This window comes from Episyrphus balteatus, chromosome 3 (assembly GCF_945859705.1).
Source record: "Episyrphus balteatus chromosome 3, idEpiBalt1.1, whole genome shotgun sequence".
NCBI lineage: Eukaryota > Metazoa > Arthropoda > Insecta > Diptera > Syrphidae > Episyrphus > Episyrphus balteatus.
Window position 1 is genome coordinate 13,525,071 of NC_079136.1, and position 22,156 is coordinate 13,547,226.

General features: G+C 30.4%; 4 protein-coding genes and 1 pseudogene across 5 annotated transcripts; 1 reads left to right on the forward strand and 4 right to left on the reverse strand.

The window, feature by feature from the left end:
- Positions 1 to 1,095: 1,095 nt before the first annotated feature.
- LOC129914350 (general odorant-binding protein 99a-like) lies at positions 1,096 to 2,511 on the reverse strand. Of its 2 annotated transcripts, none has more exons than XM_055993551.1 (3): positions 2,396 to 2,511; positions 1,706 to 1,789; positions 1,096 to 1,627 (listed from the first exon to the last, which is right to left on the reverse strand). In XM_055993551.1, the coding sequence occupies exons 2-3, from the start codon at positions 1,739 to 1,741 to the stop codon at positions 1,211 to 1,213; spliced, it is 453 nt and encodes a 150-aa protein (XP_055849526.1). In that variant the 5' UTR covers positions 1,742 to 1,789; positions 2,396 to 2,511; the 3' UTR covers positions 1,096 to 1,210. The 2 variants fall into 2 exon arrangements, with proteins under 2 accessions (XP_055849526.1, XP_055849525.1); XM_055993550.1 differs by having other exon boundaries at positions 2,385 to 2,500.
- On the reverse strand, positions 2,345 to 2,937 carry LOC129914351 (general odorant-binding protein 99a-like; annotated as a pseudogene).
- Positions 2,938 to 7,855: 4,918 nt separating this feature from the next.
- Positions 7,856 to 8,576, reverse strand: LOC129916341 (general odorant-binding protein 99a-like). The gene is made up of 2 exons (XM_055996205.1): positions 8,481 to 8,576; positions 7,856 to 8,412 (listed from the first exon to the last, which is right to left on the reverse strand). The coding sequence occupies exons 1-2, from the start codon at positions 8,514 to 8,516 to the stop codon at positions 8,002 to 8,004; spliced, it is 447 nt and encodes a 148-aa protein (XP_055852180.1). The 5' UTR covers positions 8,517 to 8,576; the 3' UTR covers positions 7,856 to 8,001.
- Positions 8,577 to 17,451: 8,875 nt separating this feature from the next.
- LOC129915892 (uncharacterized) lies at positions 17,452 to 18,105 on the forward strand. The gene is made up of 2 exons (XM_055995592.1): positions 17,452 to 17,576; positions 17,650 to 18,105. Exons 1-2 carry the CDS (start codon positions 17,541 to 17,543, stop codon positions 18,079 to 18,081), a joined length of 468 nt encoding a protein of 155 aa, XP_055851567.1. The 5' UTR covers positions 17,452 to 17,540; the 3' UTR covers positions 18,082 to 18,105.
- A 2,518-nt stretch (positions 18,106 to 20,623) lies between these two features.
- LOC129914863 (uncharacterized) lies at positions 20,624 to 21,330 on the reverse strand. Its single transcript, XM_055994283.1, has 2 exons — positions 21,212 to 21,330; positions 20,624 to 21,150 (listed from the first exon to the last, which is right to left on the reverse strand). Exons 1-2 carry the CDS (start codon positions 21,245 to 21,247, stop codon positions 20,731 to 20,733), a joined length of 456 nt encoding a protein of 151 aa, XP_055850258.1. The 5' UTR covers positions 21,248 to 21,330; the 3' UTR covers positions 20,624 to 20,730.
- Positions 21,331 to 22,156: the final 826 nt, after the last annotated feature.

Consider the following 22,156-nt stretch of genomic DNA (forward strand, 5'->3'; position numbering starts at 1 on the left):
CCTACACCGGTCAACAAAATTTAACTTTTTTTGCAACAAGAACTAAAATATACTTTTCTGAGAGTTTTTGGAGTGTTAAACTCGAATCTGAAGTCCGAAAAATTTGATTGGCCTCAACAAAAAAAAAACGTAATTTTGGCCGTTTTCGAGGCTATATTTTTATGTGAGGTAATTTTTTACGAATAAATTTGTAACGGTTCCTACGAGAACTTATTTTTACTGCCCGAGATATCTTAAGTTTGAGTTAATAAGCCAAAAGCAAAGTTAACTTCGTGGGCACAACGCCAAAACCACGAATCTGCAAAATTGTAGTTTTGGGAAAAACGGTTTCAAAGTTTTGGAAACTCATGCAATCTTATGGAAACTCGTACAACGAAAATTGGTAGTTTAGGCTGCTGCTCAACAGATAGAGGACTATGGAGTCGATGCAGTGAATAGAGGGACCGATAACAAGTTAAAAGATCCATTAAAGTGAAAACGTCCAAAAATGCAGATTCGCGGTTTTGGCTTTTTGCCGACGACTTTATCTAAAGTTTAGGTAAGTGACTGGTTAACAAGATTTTTTCCACTAGAACCAAAATATATTTTCCTAAAAGTTTAAGGGTTGGTGAACTCGAATTCTAAATCAGAAATATTATATAAGTCTAAATTTTTGAAATATTACTGTTATAAAAAAAGACCTATATTTTGCATTTAATAAAGGAAATATTTCAAAAACAGAGGCTAATAGAATTTTTCTGATTGGGGATTCGATTTCAGCACCCCAAAAACCTTCAGAAAAGTATATTTTGGTTCATGTGGCAAAAACCTTGTTAACCAGATTATTGTGTGCAGGTGCTTATTTAATTTCGATTTGGTTGTGTTCACTTTATTTGCAAGTTCTCCACGTGCACTGTGGCGTATACGTATTCAATTTTTTTTTTTAATGTTTAATCGAATGAGACCATACTGTACAAAAATGTAGGTAGTATAATTATTTTTATGAAAAGATGAATATTTTTTGAGTACAATATGTATTAAAATAAGATGATTTTTCGAAAAAAATGAAAAGTCCGTTTTATTAATAAAATTTTATTTTATTTTTATTTTTAGCTAATGGAATTTAGTTTTTCATAATTGGAGGTTATTTAATCAATTTCTGTTTATTTTCATTTTTTCAGTAGTACCGACAGCTATAATTCATCATAAAGACTAAAATTACTAATTTTTCTTATAGAAGTTCTGGTTCCTCGTAAAATTTAGCTTCTCTTAAAACTTTGAAAAATTTCTCATTATCCTTAAAACAATTAAAACAACGATATGCCCAATCCAATGATGTAGTTTTCTCACTATTATTATCAAGGCACCTCTCAATACTATCACGTAAGAACTTTTTGGTAATATTTTCTTCAACAGGAACTTTTTCAAGACTGATCATCAGTCTATCGACTGAAAATCCTTCCGTATCAGTCCAAACATCAATACCACGTAATATGCAGAGAATTGATTGAAACATTTCTTTGGGTGGATATTTATCAAGTTTTGCCTTCTCAAGAACTTCTGGTGATACTGGATAGCGTTGAGCACATGTCTTGTGAATTTGTCTCCATTCTTCCATTGTGTTAAGTTTCCATTCTGTTGCAGATGTCTATTTTTTTTTTTTTTTTTTTATAAAAAATATCAATCAATTACCGCACTAAAATTTGTATAAAAATATTCAACTTACAAGTGCAATTAATATTAAAATTATATAAATTTTCATCGTAAAGTTATTGATGTTTTTTTTTAATGGTTCGAGGTCCAACAGTGTCTGATACAAAATTAAAAAAAAAAAAACTTTTTTATATATTTTTAAGATTGAATTCTACAATTATTTTTATCAATTTTAAAAGGTTAAAAGGCTATCTTTTTAAGTTTTGCTTGCAGGTGAGATTAAAATTAATAACATATTTTTGTTATTGAAACAGTTTGAGAGTTCCTGAGATTGTAAAAAGTTCCCCCAGACTTTTTATTAATAAAAAAAAGTTCATCTTTATCTTCGTATAAATCTATTAAAACAGCCAAAGACACTTATTTGAAATACTACCTTTTTTAACAATAAAAAAAAAATTTCCATTATTATCTCCATTTACAGGCTCTTCTCAACAATAAAAGCTTCTGGAAAGATCATCCTAGACATGCAGTTTGAATAAATCAAAACTGAATAACGCCAAATGTGCCTAACATCAGTAACGGGAATTGAGACCAAATGTTAAATGGACCTAGTAAAATTAAACAGATTGTCTATTAAAAAAAAATAGGTATTAAAAAAAACAAGTAACACTTTCTTATATATATTCAACACAAAACATTTTTCTTGTAAATTATTATAATTCACTGTAAGGGCAAAAGCTTAAATATCATACAATATAGGTACTTATTAGAGTTTAGGTTCTTCATGAAATGTCGCTTCTTTCATTACTTTAAACAATTTCTCGTTATCCTTAAAACACTTAAAACAACGATATGCCCACTCCAATGGTGTGCTTCCTTCGGTATTCTTATCAGCACAACTTTCAAGGCTATGTATGAACTTTTTGTCAACATTTTCTTGAGTTGCAGCACTATCAAGTGCAATCATCATTTTATCAATAGAAAATCCTTCGGTATCACTCCAAACTTCCATGCTGCGCATGGTACAGAGAACAACTTCAAAAATTTCTTTAGGTGGATATTTTTCAGTTCTGGATTTTTGATAAAACTCATCTGCAACTTGATAGCGTTGATCGCATGTCTTGTAAATTTGTTTCTATTCTTCTACAGTTTTAAGTTTCCATTCTTCTGCTAATGTCTAAATGATTGTAGTGAATTGAATACATTAGTAAACTATTACTTAAAAAACATTTAAGTAAAATTATTAGTACTTACAAGTGCAATTAATGTTAAAATTATATAGATTTTCATTGTGAATTTAAAAGTATTTGTAAAACGGTTTGAGGTTTAACAGAGTCTGATGCAAATAAAGAAATATTTATTCATTTATAAACAGAATTTCTAACTATTATCTACACTATCAAGAAATTAAGAGGCTATCATTTCAAAGATTCAAGTTTTGTTTGCAGCTTGCAGGTGCTTTGATGTGATAAGGATTGAAAACAATTTTTTGTAGGTTACAGTTTATGAGTTTTTGTAGATTAGAACGAAAAAATTGCCAGAGTTCCTTCTTTCAAATAGCAGTTTGCACCCTGAGAAATATACATCCTTATCTTGAGGTACATCCAAAACGATTTTCTTATAATTTGGTAGAAAAGAGTTTTGCATATTCATGGTACCTTCGATCATAACCAAAACTTGGCCGAATACATAACGTGTCAAATTTTCGTACTTAAGATCAGTAATCAACTCTGATGGAAAGTATTCAAGAAAATTCAAAACTATCTTCTCTTGGACTAGAAATGGAATTGTGGGTCCCTTTTATACCTAGCCGATGGTATCTGGGAATTGAGCTTTCAGCTAAGCTTGATTTTGTTACCAGTAAATTATAGCAGACAATTTTCCAAACTGCACGATTGTCCCGTAAAGGACTTAAGTTGCTCAAGAAAAACAGAAATATGACATATTAAAGGCCTGGCAACTAATATTCTATTATCTTTCCTTTCAGGGGACCGAAAAATATATTATAATGTGCTGATACTATTTCAAGAATCTTTTGTTGGGAACAAGGCTTTTTCTTCAAACTTCAAAGCGTGGAAAAGGCGGCATTTTTTTCATTCTTATTATCACAACAAAAAGCAGTACTTTCTTATACTCGGATAAATGGTCTAATCATAAGCCGATAACACTGGTTAACAAGGGTTCTGTTGCCGGAACAAAAATATACTTTTCTGAAGGTTTTTGGTGTGCTGAACTCGAATCCGAAGTCAAAAAAATTCTAGCAGCTCCCGTTTTTGAGATATTACCGTTAGAAAATGCAAAAAAAACGTTTTTTTGAGTTTTTCGGACCTTATTCTATTGTATAAGGAAAATTGTTTGAGCATATTTAGTAACGGTTTCTATAAGAACTATTTCCCATCTTTCGATACCTGCTTAAATCTTTTCAATATCTTATGTATTGCCCGAGATATCTTAAACTGAAGTCAGTGGGTTTGGCTTCATATATCATAAAGAAGATAATGACATTATAAAATTTTTAAAAATATCAAACAACTGAGGATATCTCAGGAAGTAAAAAAGATATCGGAGAGATTTAAACAGATTTAAAAAGGTGGTAAATAGTTCTTATAAAAACCGTTACTAAATATGCTCAAACAATTTTCCTTATATAAAAGAATAAGGTCCGATGTGCTGCACTTTCTAACGGTAATATCTCAAAAACGGGAGCTGCTAGAATTTTTTTGACTTCGGATTCGAGTTCAGCACACCGAAAACCTTCAGAAAAGTATATTTTTGTTCCGGCAACAAAAAAAAGTTTAATTTTGTAAACCAGTGTAATACACTCCTCGCCACTTGAATAGGACACCCTTTTTGTTTTTAATAAAGTGGATATAACTCCAGTCTCTTAATAGTTAGCTGTTCAATATTTTACTATTTTGTGTGTCCCCTTATGCACTCTCTCTGTGAGCAATATCATTCATTTTCAATGCCCCGTTAGTTAAATTTTGCAATTTTTTGTGGAACAACTGTGAAAAAATTGCCCCTATTTTTGTTCACTTGAATAGGACACCCCCTTTTTAATTGGTTTTCGGGTGCAAATCAAAGAAGGTGGAAATGCAAAAATGTTTTACAATGTCTTTTAGTAATTTTTAGCTAATTTCAATTTAAATGGGTCGCGCGAAATTATTGGCAGAGGAAGAAATAGCGAAAATCTAGAGTGTCACCCGATTTTTCACCAAAAAGGTAAAAAAACGCATCAAAGCCGAAAACTTTTTTCATTTTTTTTTTACGAAACGAGTCCAACTGTCGAAAAAATATGAAAGGCTTAACAATGAGTGCCGTTACTGCAGCTGACAGAAGAGCGATTCAACGACTCGCATAAAATTTACATGACTTTGCCGCCGAAAAGAACGAAAAAGTGGTTAAAAAGCAAGTGCATCCGTAGTGAAGCGAGTGATTTCGAAGGCCAAAGACTTGAGGCGATTGCAGCTTAAGAAAAAACCATGGGTTAACACCTGCAGTAAAGAACAACGCCTTAGTTTCGGTCTGTTTTATGACATGAAGTAAAGCATGTTTTCTCCAATGAGAAAAAAAATTAATTTAGAGGGCCCCGTTGGCCTCAAGTATTATTTTTATGAAATAATGGATAGTCCTTCCTTCGCAAAATATGAAACAAAAAATTTAAAGCCAACTGGACCCCCAAATTAATTTTTTTTCTCATTGGAGAAAACATGCTTTACTTCATGTCATAAAACAGACCGAAACTAAGGCGTTGTTCTTTACTGCAGGTGTTAACCCATGGTTTTTTCTTAAGCTGCAATCGCCTCAAGTCTTTGGCCTTCGAAATCACTCGCTTCACTACGGATGCACTTGCTTTTTAACCACTTTTTCGTTCTTTTCGGCGGCAAAGTCATGTAAATTTTATGCGAGTCGTTGAATCGCTCTTCTGTCAGCTGCAGTAACGGCACTCATTGTTAAGCCTTTCATATTTTTTCGACAGTTGGACTCGTTTCGTAAAAAAAAAATGAAAAAAGTTTTCGGCTTTGATGCGTTTTTTTACCTTTTTGGTGAAAAATCGGGTGACACTCTAGATTTTCGCTATTTCTTCCTCTGCCAATAATTTCGCGCGACCCATTTAAATTGAAATTAGCTAAAAATTACTAAAAGACATTGTAAAACATTTTTGCATTTCCACCTTCTTTGATTTGCACCCGAAAACCAATTAAAAAGGGGGTGTCCTATTCAAGTGAACAAAAATAGGGGCAATTTTTTCACAGTTGTTCCACAAAAAATTGCAAAATTTAACTAACGGGGCATTGAAAATGAATGATATTGCTCACAGAGAGAGTGCATAAGGGGACACACAAAATAGTAAAATATTGAACAGCTAACTATTAAGAGACTGGAGTTATATCCACTTTATTAAAAACAAAAAGGGTGTCCTATTCAAGTGGCGAGGAGTGTATTTTTAGTTCCTATAAGTATACCAGAAAATAATTAATGATAGCCGAAGAAGACATAAAGGGGTCAATTTACACTCCAATAATACTCCTTTATAATTTTGCCATAGCTGGCTATTTATCGCCAAATTGGCCCGTTTAACATTTCACACGCTCCTTAAAATTTTGATTTCTATCCATCGAAATTTGGCTCCTAAAATTTTGAATTTTGCTATTAAAGTTTCTTTAAAAATCAAAGCATTTTACAAGAAATCCACCGAGAAATATGAACAGAAAGAATCAAAGGTACATAAATTGCGCGAGTTTATCTGTTTATTGCCCACAAAAAAATTGGTGGAAAGCGGGTGGGTGGGCGAAAAAGTGGGGTGGGTGTCAAAAATCATGGTTTTTTACAATTTCTGTCAAAATAAGACGTCCTATCGAAAAAAGTCAAATGCAAAAGTTGTAGGTAGTATAAATGTCTACAACTTTTACTCAAACAATTTTTTTCTATAACCTCAAAAATATTGAAAAAAATGCAAAAATACGATTTTTTGATTTTTTATTTTTATCTTTTACAAAAACAGTTGGATTTTAACAAAACTTGGTTAAAAATTACTTTGTTATGTTTTGTATCTATCAAAAATGTTTTTTTGAGCAAAAAGTTAATTTTTGGATTTTTGACGAATTTAATTTGAAAAAATAGCCTATTTATCAATGGAATGCAATTATTTAGCTTAAAACCGTTTTTTAAAGATTGTGTGGAAAAACTATACTTTTGTTTTAGAAAATATTGAGAAAAATTGAAAAAAAAAAACAAAAAAACGATTTTTAAGATTGATTTTTCCGTAAATGACAGTAATATTGGCGAGAAATAATTTTCCATAGAAACCAAATTATACTTTTCTAATGGTCATAGACCTTTTTAATTTGAATCAAGTTTTTGAGATATTGAATTTTGAACGTCCCAAACACTATTTTTCTGATTTTTTGCATGGTAATTATGTCAAAAACGTGATGTGATAGAATTTTTCTGACTTCAGATTCGAGCTCAACGCACAAAAAACCATTAGACATTGGAATAGAACATGACTGAGAGGAGCTACAAAATTATTTTGTTAGCAAAGTTTCAATTTCGAAAAAAAATATTAAAATGCAACTTTTTTGAAAATTTTTGCCCTGAGGTTGAGTTTTATTTTAGTGGAATATTGAATAACAAACAAACTGATCGAGCTACAAAATCGAGATTACTTCAAATTTCTGCAGAAAAAAAATTTTTTTATTTTGAAAGGTCGTTTTTGAGCTTATTTTTATGTATGTGTTTGGGCTACAAATTGGGGTTTGGTCTGGAAACCTTCAATTACTGTAGGAACTAAATGTTCAGCACTCGAAGGTGAAAGAAGAAGTTGGTAGACATAAATTGATTTTGACAAAAACCTATAAATGACGCTTGCAAGCACATGTCGAGAGGTATTTTACTATCAGTTCTTACGTCAACAATTATTTGGTAGAATGAACCATCTTGGCTGGAAAACTAATCAATTTAATAGCTAATTTCTTACTTTAGTGAAAAAGATATTCCGAATGATTCTTTAAAAACTAGGAAAGATTGCTAAGTTTCAGGTATTTGTTCAAATTTAAAAATAATATAGCATTCAAAAAAATAAATAAAGCTAAAACCCCTTTATAAGAAAATCCTTAATTTCAATATTATTGAATGCTTTAAAAAAAGGTACTTACCTACAAAATTGAAACCTAAAAAACGTGAGTTTATCTATGAACATGCATTTTTATAAATTTTTGAGTCGAGTGAAAACAATTAAATTTATTTCATATTTGGCATTAAATTATGTATTTAAATATTTGAACACGAAATATTAATAACAATCGTATCACCACCAACATGTTTCCTTTTACAGTAGCAACTTAAGTCAGCATTAGATATTAATTTTTAGTGTTCCTTGTGATCATGAAATTTCGCTTTTCCTATATTCTTCAAAAAATCTCCATTATCTTTGAAACACTTATAACAACGATAAGCCCAATCGAATGGAGTACTTCCTTCACTATTGTTGTCAATGCATTTCTTTAAAATATCACGTTGTGCATCTTTATCAATTTTTTCTTCATCTGGTATTCTATCAAGGATAGCCGTCATTCCTTCAAGCGAAAATCCTTCGGAATCACTCCAAAGATCTGTACTACGCAAACAACAGAGATGAAACTCGAATGCTTCTTTGGGTAAATATGGCTCATTTTTAATTCTCTCTTCAAGTTCTGGTGTCATTTTGCGTTGTTCCTTGCATTTGGCTTCAATTTCTAGCCATTCTTCGTGACTTTTAGGCTTCCATTCAGCTGATGTCTATAAAATGAATAAGGTAATTTATACAAAATAAATACTATAAATATATAAATTTGTATTAAACTTACAAGTGCAACTAGTGCTAAAATGATATAGATTTTCATTGTGAAATTAGGTAGATTGTTCTTCTAGTTGTTCGGTATCGTAACAGTGTGATGTGAAATGTAGAAATTTATTTGTATTTATAGCCGCTGAAATTTTAAATATCAGTATCAGCAGTTGAAGGGTTATCGTTAAGTAATTTTTTTTTTTTTTAACAGATGTTTTAGCGAATAGGAATCAAAGAAAAATAAAATAGTTTTTTAATTGCAGTTAATTGCATTGGAAGGCAATCTTTTATTTATGAAATTAATTATGTTTTGAAAATTCTTATCTTTTTCAGAAGAAGAAATGATTACCTAAGCATTTAGAGGGTAAACTCATTCTTAACAAGCAGTTTCAACAACAAGTTATAGTTTAATCTTATATATAAAAATGAGTTCGTTAAGTGTGTGTGGCCGATAAACTCGCGTTTGGCTGGTCCGATTTTGGTAATTTTTTGTTTGTTTGAAAGGTATTAATATGTAGATGGTTTGTATCAAAAAAAATAATACCTTTTCTCCCACTTTCACATAGCTGTCAATTTGTACGAGTGAAAAAACACTCTTGCTTTTTAAAAAGTTTAACTAAGCTTTATTTGTAAAAAAATATATTTAGACAGGCTTTCAAAATAATTTATTATTGTTTATAGTCTGTCTGTGATGCCTGTCAACGTTTGAATTTGCTTGAAGCAGACAATCATTGGGACTCAACGCTTCCTGGTGCATTTGTTTTGTCTTCGCCACATCATATTGGTCTCAGTAATATAATCACATCTAATCCTCCAAATCGACTCGAACTTTAGCATAATTTCCGTGATTACGATTAGATACACCGAATGCGCCGTGTGACATTAAATCCATTACACAAATGAAAAAATGTATATGCGAATAAAGCATTGGCACTTGGCACTATTAGGATTGGTTGCTCCAAATCGTGAAGAGCAAGATGTTCTTGATCAAGAAATACTACGCGGAAGGCAATACAATTGCGTTGAATTAAGAATATTTGTGCAAACCAATTCCCGAAGTATGACACTATTATGCAAGGTGTCATCAATCAGAGTTGTGGTTTGTATTTCTTAGATGCACCCGATGGTACGGGAAAAACATTTTTGATATCATTACTTTTAGCATAAATACGATCTGAAAATAAAATAGCATTGGCTCTGGAAATTGCAGCCATGTTATTAGATGGTGGCCGTACAGCACACTCGGTTCTTAAATTGCCTTTGAATATGCAGGTTAATGAAACACCTACAGTACCTTGCCATATTATTAGGGCCAATCGAACAAAATACAATCTTTTGGTTCATGTTGCTGAATTTTCAAAGTTTTTGTCGAAATATCTTGAATTTTATTTGTCCCATTTACTTGCACTTATCATGTAGATACGGATTGACTTAAAAAAAGTCAAAGAATTCATACTTTTTGATACAAAATAACGTACAATAGGGGATAAGCTCTAAAAGACGTTTCCTATGGAATTCACGCCCGGATAATTACCAGACCGGTCCAATACTTAATTTTTTTGTACCGAGGAATAACGTGACATGCTTAACTTTAATGGCAAGGATCGCATTTTGCATAAACATAGAAGCTCTGATCGTCTGGATAGTACGTAATTTTCTAAGATTTGGAGTAGTTTTTTTTTCGTATAAGACCAGGCAAGTACGTTAATCAAATAAAAAAACATCCTCTGATCATTATTGGCTGTGCTGCTATTTCAGGAAAAGGATGAGGTTCTTTTTATATTGTGGAAAACGCCAGACCAAAACAAAAGGAGCTTGGGAACGTTTTGATTCTACGATTTCAGAATAGGCTCGAGACTCGAAGCATCTATATCTATGCAAGACTGGGTCCTTACCATAAAGTTAAGAATGTCACGTTATTCCTCGATATACAAATTCAAGTATTGGACCGGTCTGATAATTCTCCCGGCATGAATTCCATAGGAAACGTCTTTTGGAGCTTATCCCTTATGTACGTATGAAAAGTATGAATTCTTTGACTTTTTTTTAAGGCAATCCGTATCTACATGATAAGGGCAGGTAAATGGGATAAAAAAAATTAAAGACATTTCGACAAAAACTTTAAAAATTCAGCAGCATGAACCAAAAAATTGTATTTTTTCGCTTGGGCCTAATAATATGGCAAGGCTTTTTGATACATTATAGTCCAGGTATATCCAATGAATTCAAAAACTCCGTTTGGTAATTTGATACATTGCTTTCATTTGTGATAAGGTCATCCGATTTGTAGGCAAAACATTGTGCATTTATATAGTTTAAAATTGTTGCATTGATTTCAGAAACATTTTTATTTGTACCAGCCATTATTGAACGTTCACTCAGCCAAGTATGATTTTTGTAATTTGTTATTATACTTGGAAATACACATAAATTACAATAAATTGGTTAATGTTCATTACAAAACCAGTTTTTTTCGGTTTAAATGTATTTTCAAACAGGTTCTATTTTTTTAAAAAGTACACTCAGCGAAGCGGGTGGGGGTTAACTAGTCTAATATATAAAAAAGAGTTCATTTAGTGTGTGTGGCCGATAAACTCGCGTTTGGCTGGTCCGATTTTGGTAATTTTTTTTTTGGTTGAAAGGTATTAATATGTAGATGGTTTGTATCAAAAAAAAATAATACCTTTTTTCGCATCTTTACATAGCTGTCAATTTGTACGAGTAAAAAAACACTCTCTCTTTTTAAAAATTTTAACTAAGCTTAATTTGTAAAGCTTTCAAAATAATTAAAAAAGCCTGATTTGAGTGAAACAAATAATTATTCGTTTTGTGACATTAAATCCACATATCGTCGGTGAAACCAGAAAAGTGTGTAACTCCATTTTAGCAAATTTTATAGGAGAGCAAAAAAACAAAATCGTTTTGAAGGCATTTGTATGAGTTTTCATTTTCTAACTTGCTAATAAAATAAAAACTATGAACTTTAAGGGGATTCCCAGTTTAAGGAACGGTAGATATCAGGTTTGTCTAACAGATGGCATTCAAATCTAATTTTCAGAAAATTTGGAGTTACACACTTTTCTGGTTTCACCGACGATATCGTCGGTGAAACCAGAAAAGATGACACCATCAATCAGAGTTATGGTTTGTATCTATTATATATATTTCTCCTGTGCGTTTGTTTGTGACCCTACTCCTAAACGACTAGACAGATTTTTCTGAAATTTTGTGTGAAATGTGTGTGAAAAGGTCCATCCGAAACAGGTTATATTTTATAATTGGACCCGGTAGGTGGCGCTGCTGTCAAGTTATAGGCAAATTCCAAATTTGGAGTCGAATAACTGGACAGATTTTTGTGAAATTTTGTGTGTCTGATAAAATTCATTCGAAACATGTTTTGTATCATAAATTGGATCTGGTAGGTGGCGCTGTTGCCGAAGTATGTAGAGACAAATTTCATATTTGCAGTCCAAAAGACTTGACAGATTTTTGTTAAAGTTCGTTTGTGTGATAAGGTCCATCCATGTTTTGTAAATTATAATTGTATGCGGTAGGTGGCACAATTGTCAAATTATAGGCAAATATTCGATATTTGGAGTTGGAAAGACTCGACGCTGTTGTCAAGTTATAGTTAAATTCCACATTTGGAGTCCAACGGCTGTATAGACTTTTATGATTTTTTTTGCGTTTGATAACAGGTTTTGTTTTATAGTTGGAACTGGTATATGGCGTTGCTGTCAAAAGTTATGAGCAAATTCAATATTTGGAGTTCAAAGAGCTTATATTCAAGACTAATAAAAACAAACATGATTTAACTCTTTAAAATGATATTTGCTCAATTAAAATTGTTGAAAATTGGTATGATAAACTGAAAATTAAAATTTGTTTAAGTTGTTTCAACTACACTGAAAATAATAAATTTCGTAAAATTACGAAAATCGTTTCATACACTACATTTTCGTTGGCCCAACGAAACTTTCGTTGGCTCAACGAAAATATGTAATTTTTCGTAATATGAAAACCTTCATCAATTAATGAAAACGTTTCATGCACTTTTTCTCCCTTTTTAGTGCCAAAAAATCCAATTTAATGAAAAGATTCATCAATTAACGAAAAATTTCATACTCATTTTAAAGAATAAAAATAAGAATTTTTTCCTTACTTTATTAAAGTTTTAATTACGAAAAAATTCATTAACTTATGAAATTCAACATTAACTAACGAAAATCTTCATAAGCTTATGAAAATTCTTCATATACTAATGAAATATTACATTGGCTTATGAAAAAATACATCAGTTAACGAAAAAAATCGTTGCCTTACAAAAAAAAAAACGTAGACTTGGGTGCATTTCTGTTTTAATGATTAAAAATTTAATCTTGCTTTATATAGTTCACATTAGGTTTTTGTTTAAAAATCTATGTAAGCTGAGCTGAATATAAAAAATATTTGCGTATTGACAAGGTGTCTCACGATAAGTCGGACTCATCAGTTGACTTAAGTGAGCTCCACCGGGTCGAACCGCCAATTTTTGGTTTGGACTATATTAAATTAATAATTTAACAAGTCCAATAAAAAAATACAATTAATACAACGAAAAGTTTCGTTAGCTAACAAATATTTTTTCGTAATTTAATAAAAATGTTCATTAAATTTACGAAAAAATTCGTTAGCTAACGAAAGTTCTTTCATAAATTAATCAAAAAATACATTGACTAACGAAAAATATCACCGTGGTTAATTAAATTTTACGTTAATCGATGAAAAATTTCGTAAAGTGATGTAAAAATTCATTAACTCTCGATCAAAAATTTTTATGAAAAATTTCATTAAAATACTACAGATTTCGTTGATTGATGAAGTTCTTCATTAACGTATGAAAGCCATTTCGTTGAGCCAATTAAATTTTTCATCGGCTGAAAATTAATTAAATTTTCGTTGGCTCAACGAATTTTTTCGTTGTATTTACGTAAGGATTTGGTTCAGTGTACCAATTTATTAATTCAATTTCCGCATTAATTTAAAAGGATTTAATCTTTTTAAGAAAATGTTTTAATATTTAGACGTATGCATAGAATTAAGACGGAATCTTTTCATTTTAAGTGGCTTATTTTTTTTTTTTAAATTTACAAAGAAAGATCGCTACTTTTTGAATTTCCTAAATAGCCAAAAAAATATCAAATTTTAGTAGCGATTGCAAGTGATTGAAAGGAGTTCGAGGCACATAAGATTTTGTTTTTATTTTTTGGCATCACTCTAAAAAATTGCTCTCAAGCGGCTTAGCTTCCAGGAGGGTCCAAAGATTCGGGGATTTTCCGAAAAAAAAAAATTTACCCCAACTTTCAAACGCGATTTTCTCGGAATTTTGAAAAAAAAAAAAATCCAAAAACCCGTTTATACCGCTATTGGGTAGCTGAGAATATAAGCTTTCATATGTCACCACTCCGATGTCTCTAGGAATTGATATTTTTGCAAATGAGATTTATTTTTTTCTCTCAGCGATAAATCTCACTGGTTGACCGAATCAAATAAGAGTTATTAAGGAACCTTTCAAAAGGTTGAGATTTATTACTGATCTCTGTCAATAACAGAAAAAAACAGTGGCATGCATACAACATACATATCGCCTGGGAAAGCAAAAGTATTGTAACTCAATAGGATCTGTTAAGGACATAGCACCATTTTGCTTTCCCATGAAGATTTGTGTTGTTATACCTTATTAATGAAACTTCGTACACATTCCAATTAAAATTATAATAGCTGTCAAACAAACGGTTTGCTTTTTTAATACTTCATACAATTTTATGTTTGTGCTCCATATATCAAGTTGTGGTCCGATTTTTTTGTATTGCAAAAGTATAACACATTACAAAGCCAAAAATTGGAAATAAAGACTTAAAAAAATGCGGAACGAAGTCCGTCGGGTTAACTAGTTGATTTATAAGATTGTGATAGTACTACGCCCTACAAACCAGAATTGTGTGGAACAGAATCAAAATTTTTTTAAATGCAGGATTGATTAAATTAGGATTCCCTACAGTTTAAGTCCAGAAATCGTTATCTGAGGGTCATAGTTTTAGAGTAATACACAAAACAAATATGGATAGAATGCGTTTTTTTATTACCTCTGAATTTCAGACCAAAATAAGAAAATATGGCATTAAAAAAACTCAGTTAAAAACGAGAAAACTTTATTTCCCTTTTTTAAACTACACCGACTTCCTTGAACAAATAAATTCAATTCTTAATGCCGAAATTTTTTTTCAAAAATCCGTAAAAATATTCGGATATTCCCATCTAATTTCATCCCATGGATAAAATGGTTTTTGAATTTCAAATTTATTTTAGAAATAATGTTTTGAATGGATATAATTTATTTTGTCGCGAATAAAATTTTTTGGATATAATGGGTTTTAAAACAAAAACTCAAGTGGATAAAATGGGTTTTGAAATTAACCAAAGATTTTGTGGTCTGATTTCTATGGAATAAAATGTAATTAGGGACTCAAACTTGGGCACAACGTATGTATTTGAATAATAAAAACAAAACCTCATTTTTTTTTTAAAGTGGATATGGGTCAAAATCATGGAGGTGGAAAATTTGATGTCCAGGCATTTTTTTTAAATCAAAATAACATTTATTTAAAGTTTTTTTTTCTCATTTACCAATTAAAATAGTAGGCACGCATTTACGAATATATTTGTTTCGGTTAGAGAAGTTTAAATTTCTTTTTTTATTGCATCTTATATACCCAAAAACAGCGTTCCCGGACATGTCCATAACTCAAAAACTGATATTCAAATGACTTAAAAACACATTAAAGTCAATTATTTTTAAGTATTTCTTTTCTAAATACTAAATATACACAATACTTTTTATATATTGGTACATCTCTTACAAAAAAATTATGTTTTGTTATTTTTTATACATTAATAAAAGTTGTCCCAAGAAAAATGACGCATAAAACCAAAATTTCTTAATGTATCAATATTTTAATCATCTAACGTACAAATTGTGCTGCAAGCAGTTTTTAAAGTTGATTTTATATAGATTTATCATTCCACGCTTATTTTTATGGATAAATATATAAAATGTATGTAAGAAGCTAGTTTTAGTTTCATTTGTAAGTAGCGTACATCAATTAACCGTCATTCCGGGAACCCTTGTTTTGGGGTATAGTTAGATTGAAATTTTAATTTTTTGGTAATATTATGATCAAAAATCGAGGCCACTGCAATATAATCTCAAAAATATTTCGTTTAACTTTGTGACATAAAAAATAAAAATAAATTAAGTTCAAAACGTCATTTCCGGGAACGCTCTTAGAATCTGAATAAATAATGCAAACTAACACTCATAATTTTGCATTTTTTTCGGTATTTTTACTCAGAAGTCTATCTAAGTATGGATGTAATATACACTTTTATCAAAAAAGTTACAAGAAAACAAAAGAAAAAATTACTTATGGCCTAAGTGTTTTGGACGTGCATAAAAGCATTTTTTTTGTAGAAATCGGTCTCTGTCCCAAGAAATAAAGTTATATTTGATTAATTTAGGACCTACTACTTTATTATAATAGTGTATCATTCACATTGATACTATTTCTAAACCCCTAAAGTCGTTTTGAAGAGAAGGCCACCATTTCGAGTAACGTTTTTCTAGTACTAATTTTTGGGGTCTTACGGTAAATTGAAAAATATACATTTTTGTGCTCTGCCCGTTCATATGAACCGACAAATTATGGCTAAAGCGAACATTTGAGCATGAAATTTTTATCATAAAACAAAGTTGATTTTTTAAGAATTCGGTCATCGAAATTTCCCACCTCCATGATTTTGACCAATATAATGGGTTTTGATTTTGATTCACACAATTGAGCTTTTAATGAAGTAGAAGGGCGAAGAACGGAGAAACTGTGAAGATACATTTCTTATTTAGCACACACTGACACTCTTACAACGTGATGTCTTTTTCTTGTCATTTAGGTACAAACGGCTTACGTAATAGGGATGCATTTCTTGACTTCAAATTTACGACAATATCACAAAATTACATTTTTGGAATTTTGATAGAATAAACTCTTTTTACTCTTTGATTTGGTACCTAAAACATAAATTAAGAGCAACTGCTTCCTACACAAATAAATGGGCACATATTCAAAAACTGATCGATTATTTACTACAACATCAATCGCGTTCTCGTAAAAATTATAACGGTTCGTAAGATTCGTGGTTAAATCTTTTATTCAATAGGTGTTTTACTGCCTATTAGCTCATATCGGAATATACTTTGTTGAATAAAATTAAGCCTTGTGATGGCTACCGTGATTTTTGCTGTCCTGAACAATGGTTGATGTACGTTTGCCGAAATCCAGGGGTTCGACGAGGATACCAAAGTAAAATTCGGCTAGAAGAAGCGAACTAAGTTCTTCAATTACAATTATTAAAAAAATGATTTAAAACTAAAGGGTGATCTTAGAAGCCCAAAACTTCAAAATTAGAGGTAGAGGCAATCTCGGAAGGAGACACAAACAATATTTATCAATATTAAATGGAGCTTTGCTATTGGTTTTTGGGGTCGTCGATGTAGTAAATGTAGCTGATGTAGTTGATGTAGCTTGTCGAGAAACAGCCCCCTGGCGTCCACTTTCGTATAACGTTCGCCTTCGTTTTTCGAAGTGAAGTCGTGCAAGCTCTGTTTAAAAACTGTCATTTAAAAGAGATTTTGCTTTCAAATTTTGGCTTTGAAATTATCCTATATACGTTGTTCCTGATTCATTGTGCACAATGCATTGTTTTTTTTTTTTGAAAAGAGGGTCAAAGTTCATCAATTCTCGAGGTTCGGGGTAACTTGACGTTATTTTTGGTTGTAAATTTTGTTTAATCAAAGCAAAATATTTGTTTTAAATATTGTGTTCTTCTTTACTGAAATATCTGCTACATACAATTGATAGCGATAACCTTTTGTTGATAGTGATAATTAAGAATTCAGTGACTATAAATGCAAGATGCAACTAAATACCTCATTTCACTTCAGATTTTTTTTGGACCCCACACAATTTGAAGAACATTCTACACAATGAAAATCTATATCGTTTTGGTATTAGTTGCTATTGTAAGTTAAATAATGAATTATTCCACTAGGTATGCCTTTTTATATTATTTTGTTCTTTTTATTTATTCATTAGACATCAGCTTCAGAAGAATGGAAACATAAAACTCTTGATGAATGGCATGAAATTGAAGAAAAATGCAAACAAGAACACAAAATATCACCAGAAATTGAAGTAAAAGTTAACACTGAGAAATATATACCGAAAGAAGCATTCGAATTGAGTCTCTGTTTCTTACGTGGTGTTGGACTTTGGACTGATTCAAAGGGATTTTCGGTCGATGGACTGATGTATCTGGTTGAAAGTGTTCCAACTGTTGAAACTTTAAATATAGACTCGCTACGTGATCAGTTAAAGAAATGCATCGATATCGATAGCAATAGTAAAGGAGACACTCCATTAGATAGGGCATATAGTTGTTATAAATGCTTCAGAGATAATGAGGATTTATACAAGACCTTGAGAAAAGCTAAATTATACGAAGAACCAAAACATTTAGATAAATAAAGCTGAATTTTTTTGGTGTGCAAAGGGATAAAGCTTGTTTTTGAACTTTTTGTTTTACTTTTCCAGCCATTGAAAAATACTTGCGTGGTTTAGAAGTTAAGGGAGAATAAATGAATCCTCAATTCATTTATTATTGATTTTTGAACCAATTTAGTATTTTGAAAATATGTTTTTTCTATTTCGCTTCCAATTGGAAATAAAAAAATTTAACATTTTTATAATAAATATTTAATTCACTTTCAATTTTTTCTTGTTCGATAGTGTTACATCAAGTAGATTATCAGTCAGAACTATTCCTCCTCTGAGCTGTCCGATATTTTGTAAAAACATGCTATGTTAAAAATATAATACAATTCCTCCTGTCCCTGATAGGACATATAAGAATAGGTATTAGATATGCGAAAGCATGTGCAAAAAATCTAATTTTTAAAATGATTTTTGACCAAATAACAGGAAAAAACAAGTTTTTTTTTCCCCAAATGTTTTGACCATTTTGACATGACCTTAAATTAAGGTGACCAGTCACATTAATTTCTTGAATGCGCAAATTAAAAAAAAAAAACTAGCAGCCACCGGGGATTGAACCTACAATTGTTGGGTAACTAGGCCAGTGCCTTACCACTGTGCTATCTCACTGTTTGAAATGAGTATGATAAACTGCAAGTAAGGCTAAAGTGTGACTATAATTTTAAAATTTTTATTTTTGGTCGGTTTATTTAAGATGAACATTCACATTAAAATAAGATGAAGTTCACAACAAATTTAACTGAGTTTAAGTGGAATCATATTATTTTAAGCTGATATGTATCACTTTATTTTAAGGTGGTGAAATTTAATATGCGCATCATCTTATTTTAAGATGATACTTTTTTCTCCGTGTATTACCGATCAAATTATGTCAGTAATTCATATATTTTATTTCTAAAAAACACAAAGCGTCTTCAAAACAGTGCAACTTCAAATTTTTTATTTTTTATCAGAGAAAAGGTTTCAAAATAATTTTATAATTATGTACTTGTTCAGGTAGCAATAAGCAATAACCCTAAATCCAACCACACAAAAATTTGTATTTCTTTTTTGAAATGTCTTCCATTTTCGTTTTTAATACAGTTTGAATAAATTTTAATTCTGTATTGTATTTCAATTTTTACCCACATAAAGTTATAATTCAGGTGCAAAGGAATTAGTTTTTAGTTCGAATTTTCTTATATTTCAATACTTTTTATTACATTTTAAGGTTTTGTAATTGATAATAATACATTTTTAATTTTTGTATGTGAAATTATTAAATACCTAAAAAATTATTAAAAACCGTGTAATATTAAAACTAATTACACTGGTCTACAAAGTTTTTGCCACAAGAATCAAAATATACTTTTTTATAGGATTTTGAACCTCGAAAACAGCCAAAATGACGTTTTTTGGCATTTTGTAACGGTTATATTTGAAAAACGGAGGCCAATCAAATTTGTCTGTTTTCAGATTGGAGTTCAGTACATCAAAAAACTCTGGAAAAGTATATATTGGTACTTGTGGCAAAAAAAAATTCAATTTTGTTGACCAATGTTATTTTTGTATTGAAAAAGGCGTAATTCCAAAGGTTGATTCAAAAAGTACGACAGTTTCTTTGAAATTTATTTTGTAGAAGCAGCTCTTTATCTTCAAGTAAACTTACATAAAAATGCTTTAAGATGCAAGTGGAAGTACGTGTGACCCAGTCGTGCATTTTTTTAATTTTAAAATTACTATCCCCACTCATGGAATTCACGAACAAGCTATTTCCGACATTATCAATAAAATTAAGATCCAGAAAGTAGCAAAACTATTCCAACAAAATTAAATTTTTTTTTGAACAAAACCATTTTTTTTTTCATAAATTTCATAAAATAAATGATACCAAAAGATTCTATGGGTAATTTAAGGAAAAAAAAAAATATAAGGAGTAAGGGACAATCTTCCATCGTTTTAGCGATAAATGCAATTTTCTCACAAACTGACTTCAAATACAAAAAAAAAACGGCAACACCTACAATATTTTCAGACGAGTTTTAAAAAAGCCAGAATCTCATTTTCTATCTGTAAAATTTAAATTAACTAAATTTAATCTAGAGTTTTTGAAAGAATGGTCCTCAACTCAGAATTTTGGAAACAAAATTTATTTAAAAATGTTAAATGACTTTTTTTCAAACTTTTTGGTGGTAAAATATGAATTTAATTTTTAAAAAGTATAAACTTTAAAGTATTTTTAATTACCGACGGGGTTCCCTAATATTGCCATTTTTTGAGCTTTAGTTACTCCACTATATGTACCTTTTTCTGATTTATAATTAGGGGAAAATGGTTTTAAAACTGGTATTTTTTTTTGAAAAAAACTCTACTTTGCGGTTTTCAATGTGGGCCTATTCTATAGACCGGAAGCTTATAAGTAATTATTATATGTGAACTCTTATCTTTATTATGTGATCCACTTTAGCCTGCGTAGCACACTTCAAACTATATTTGACATAACTTCAAAATTATTAACAAAAAAAAAAGCCATAGGTATAGGTATTATAAACAATGATAACACCGCTACAATAATTTTATCCCAAAATTCTTAAATAGCAATATAAAAACAAGTTATGTATTTACACTAAGCCAAAGTCAAAATTATTCATCAACGGTTTCCTGGTCTGCTCCAAATCTGCCTTTCGTTAATGTTTCGTATAAAACCTTGTTAGCCTTGAAACAATTATACGACCTATACGCCCAATCCAATGTTGTGCTTCCTTCACCATTGTTATCAGCACATTTCTCCAGACTATCACGTAAGAACTTCTTGTTAATATCTTCTTTAGTTGCAATTCTATCCATGACAATCATAAGTCTATCAACTGAAAATCCCTTAGAATCACTCCAAATTCCTACTTCACGGAACACACAGAGAAGTATCTCGAAAGCTTCTTTAGGGTATTGATCAGCTCTATCATTTTGGTGTTTATCGATTAATTCTTTATAGCGTTCAAGACAAATGTCTTCAAAGTGGTCCCATTCTTTTAAAGTTTTAATCTTCCATTCTGCTGCTGATGACTGGGGAATGAGATTTTAGAAATGAAATAAAATTTGGAGGAAGAATTTCAGTTTAACTTACAAATGCAATCAATGCTAAAATAATAAAAATTTTCATTGTTAATTTTTGGTTATAATGTTCTTCTAATTATCGGGATACAAAAGCTTCTGATGCGAAATGAATAATATTTTTGCATTTATAGCTGTTTGGGATTGTGAATTCTTTACTATCAAAAGGCTACCAGGTTATCGTTATTGTGTTATTGTTATTAGAACAGTTTAAGAGTCCCAGAGATTTGCAAAAGAAAGTAGTTATTTCTAGAATGTATTTTCTTTTTTGTCAATTCAATTTGTAGTTTCTTTAAAAAATAAAATGCACAACTGGGTCGCACAATCTATCTCATACGATAAAAGTATATACAGAAATACCGTTAATAATGGTACAAAAGAAATTTCTTGTTTGTGACTTTACAATTTGATTATGTTAGAGTTCACAATGTGCTGATTCAAAAGTCTCTTTGAACGCAACATTTTGGGAGTGGGTCAAAATTCTGACTTCAAAATTCTGGTTTTCAAAATTCTGATTTTTTCAAGAAAATTCTGTTTTTCAAAATTCTGCTTTATTTGTATTCTATTATTTCAAAATTCTGCTTTTTAAAATTTAGCTTTTCAAAACTCTGGCAGCATTTTTTTGAACAAAAAAAATCGGCTAATTCTGTTTTTTTTTTTCATAGCATATGCGTTTAGTAAACAAAAATACAACTTTAATGCTTCCCTAACTGTTTGCTGTTAAACCATCAGAAATATAAAGAATATTCATCTTCTTGTTTAATTTTTTGAATATTAATTTTTATTTGATTATATAACTAATGTTTAATTATTATTTTTCGAAATATTTTAAATTTGCTGATTTATCAAAAAATAAAATGCTTGCTGCTTAAAATGTTAAAGATTCCTTGAGCGTTCATAGTGTAAAACAAAAAATTGAATTCAATTGATTTTTTAAGAACTTCAAAAAGGACTCAAG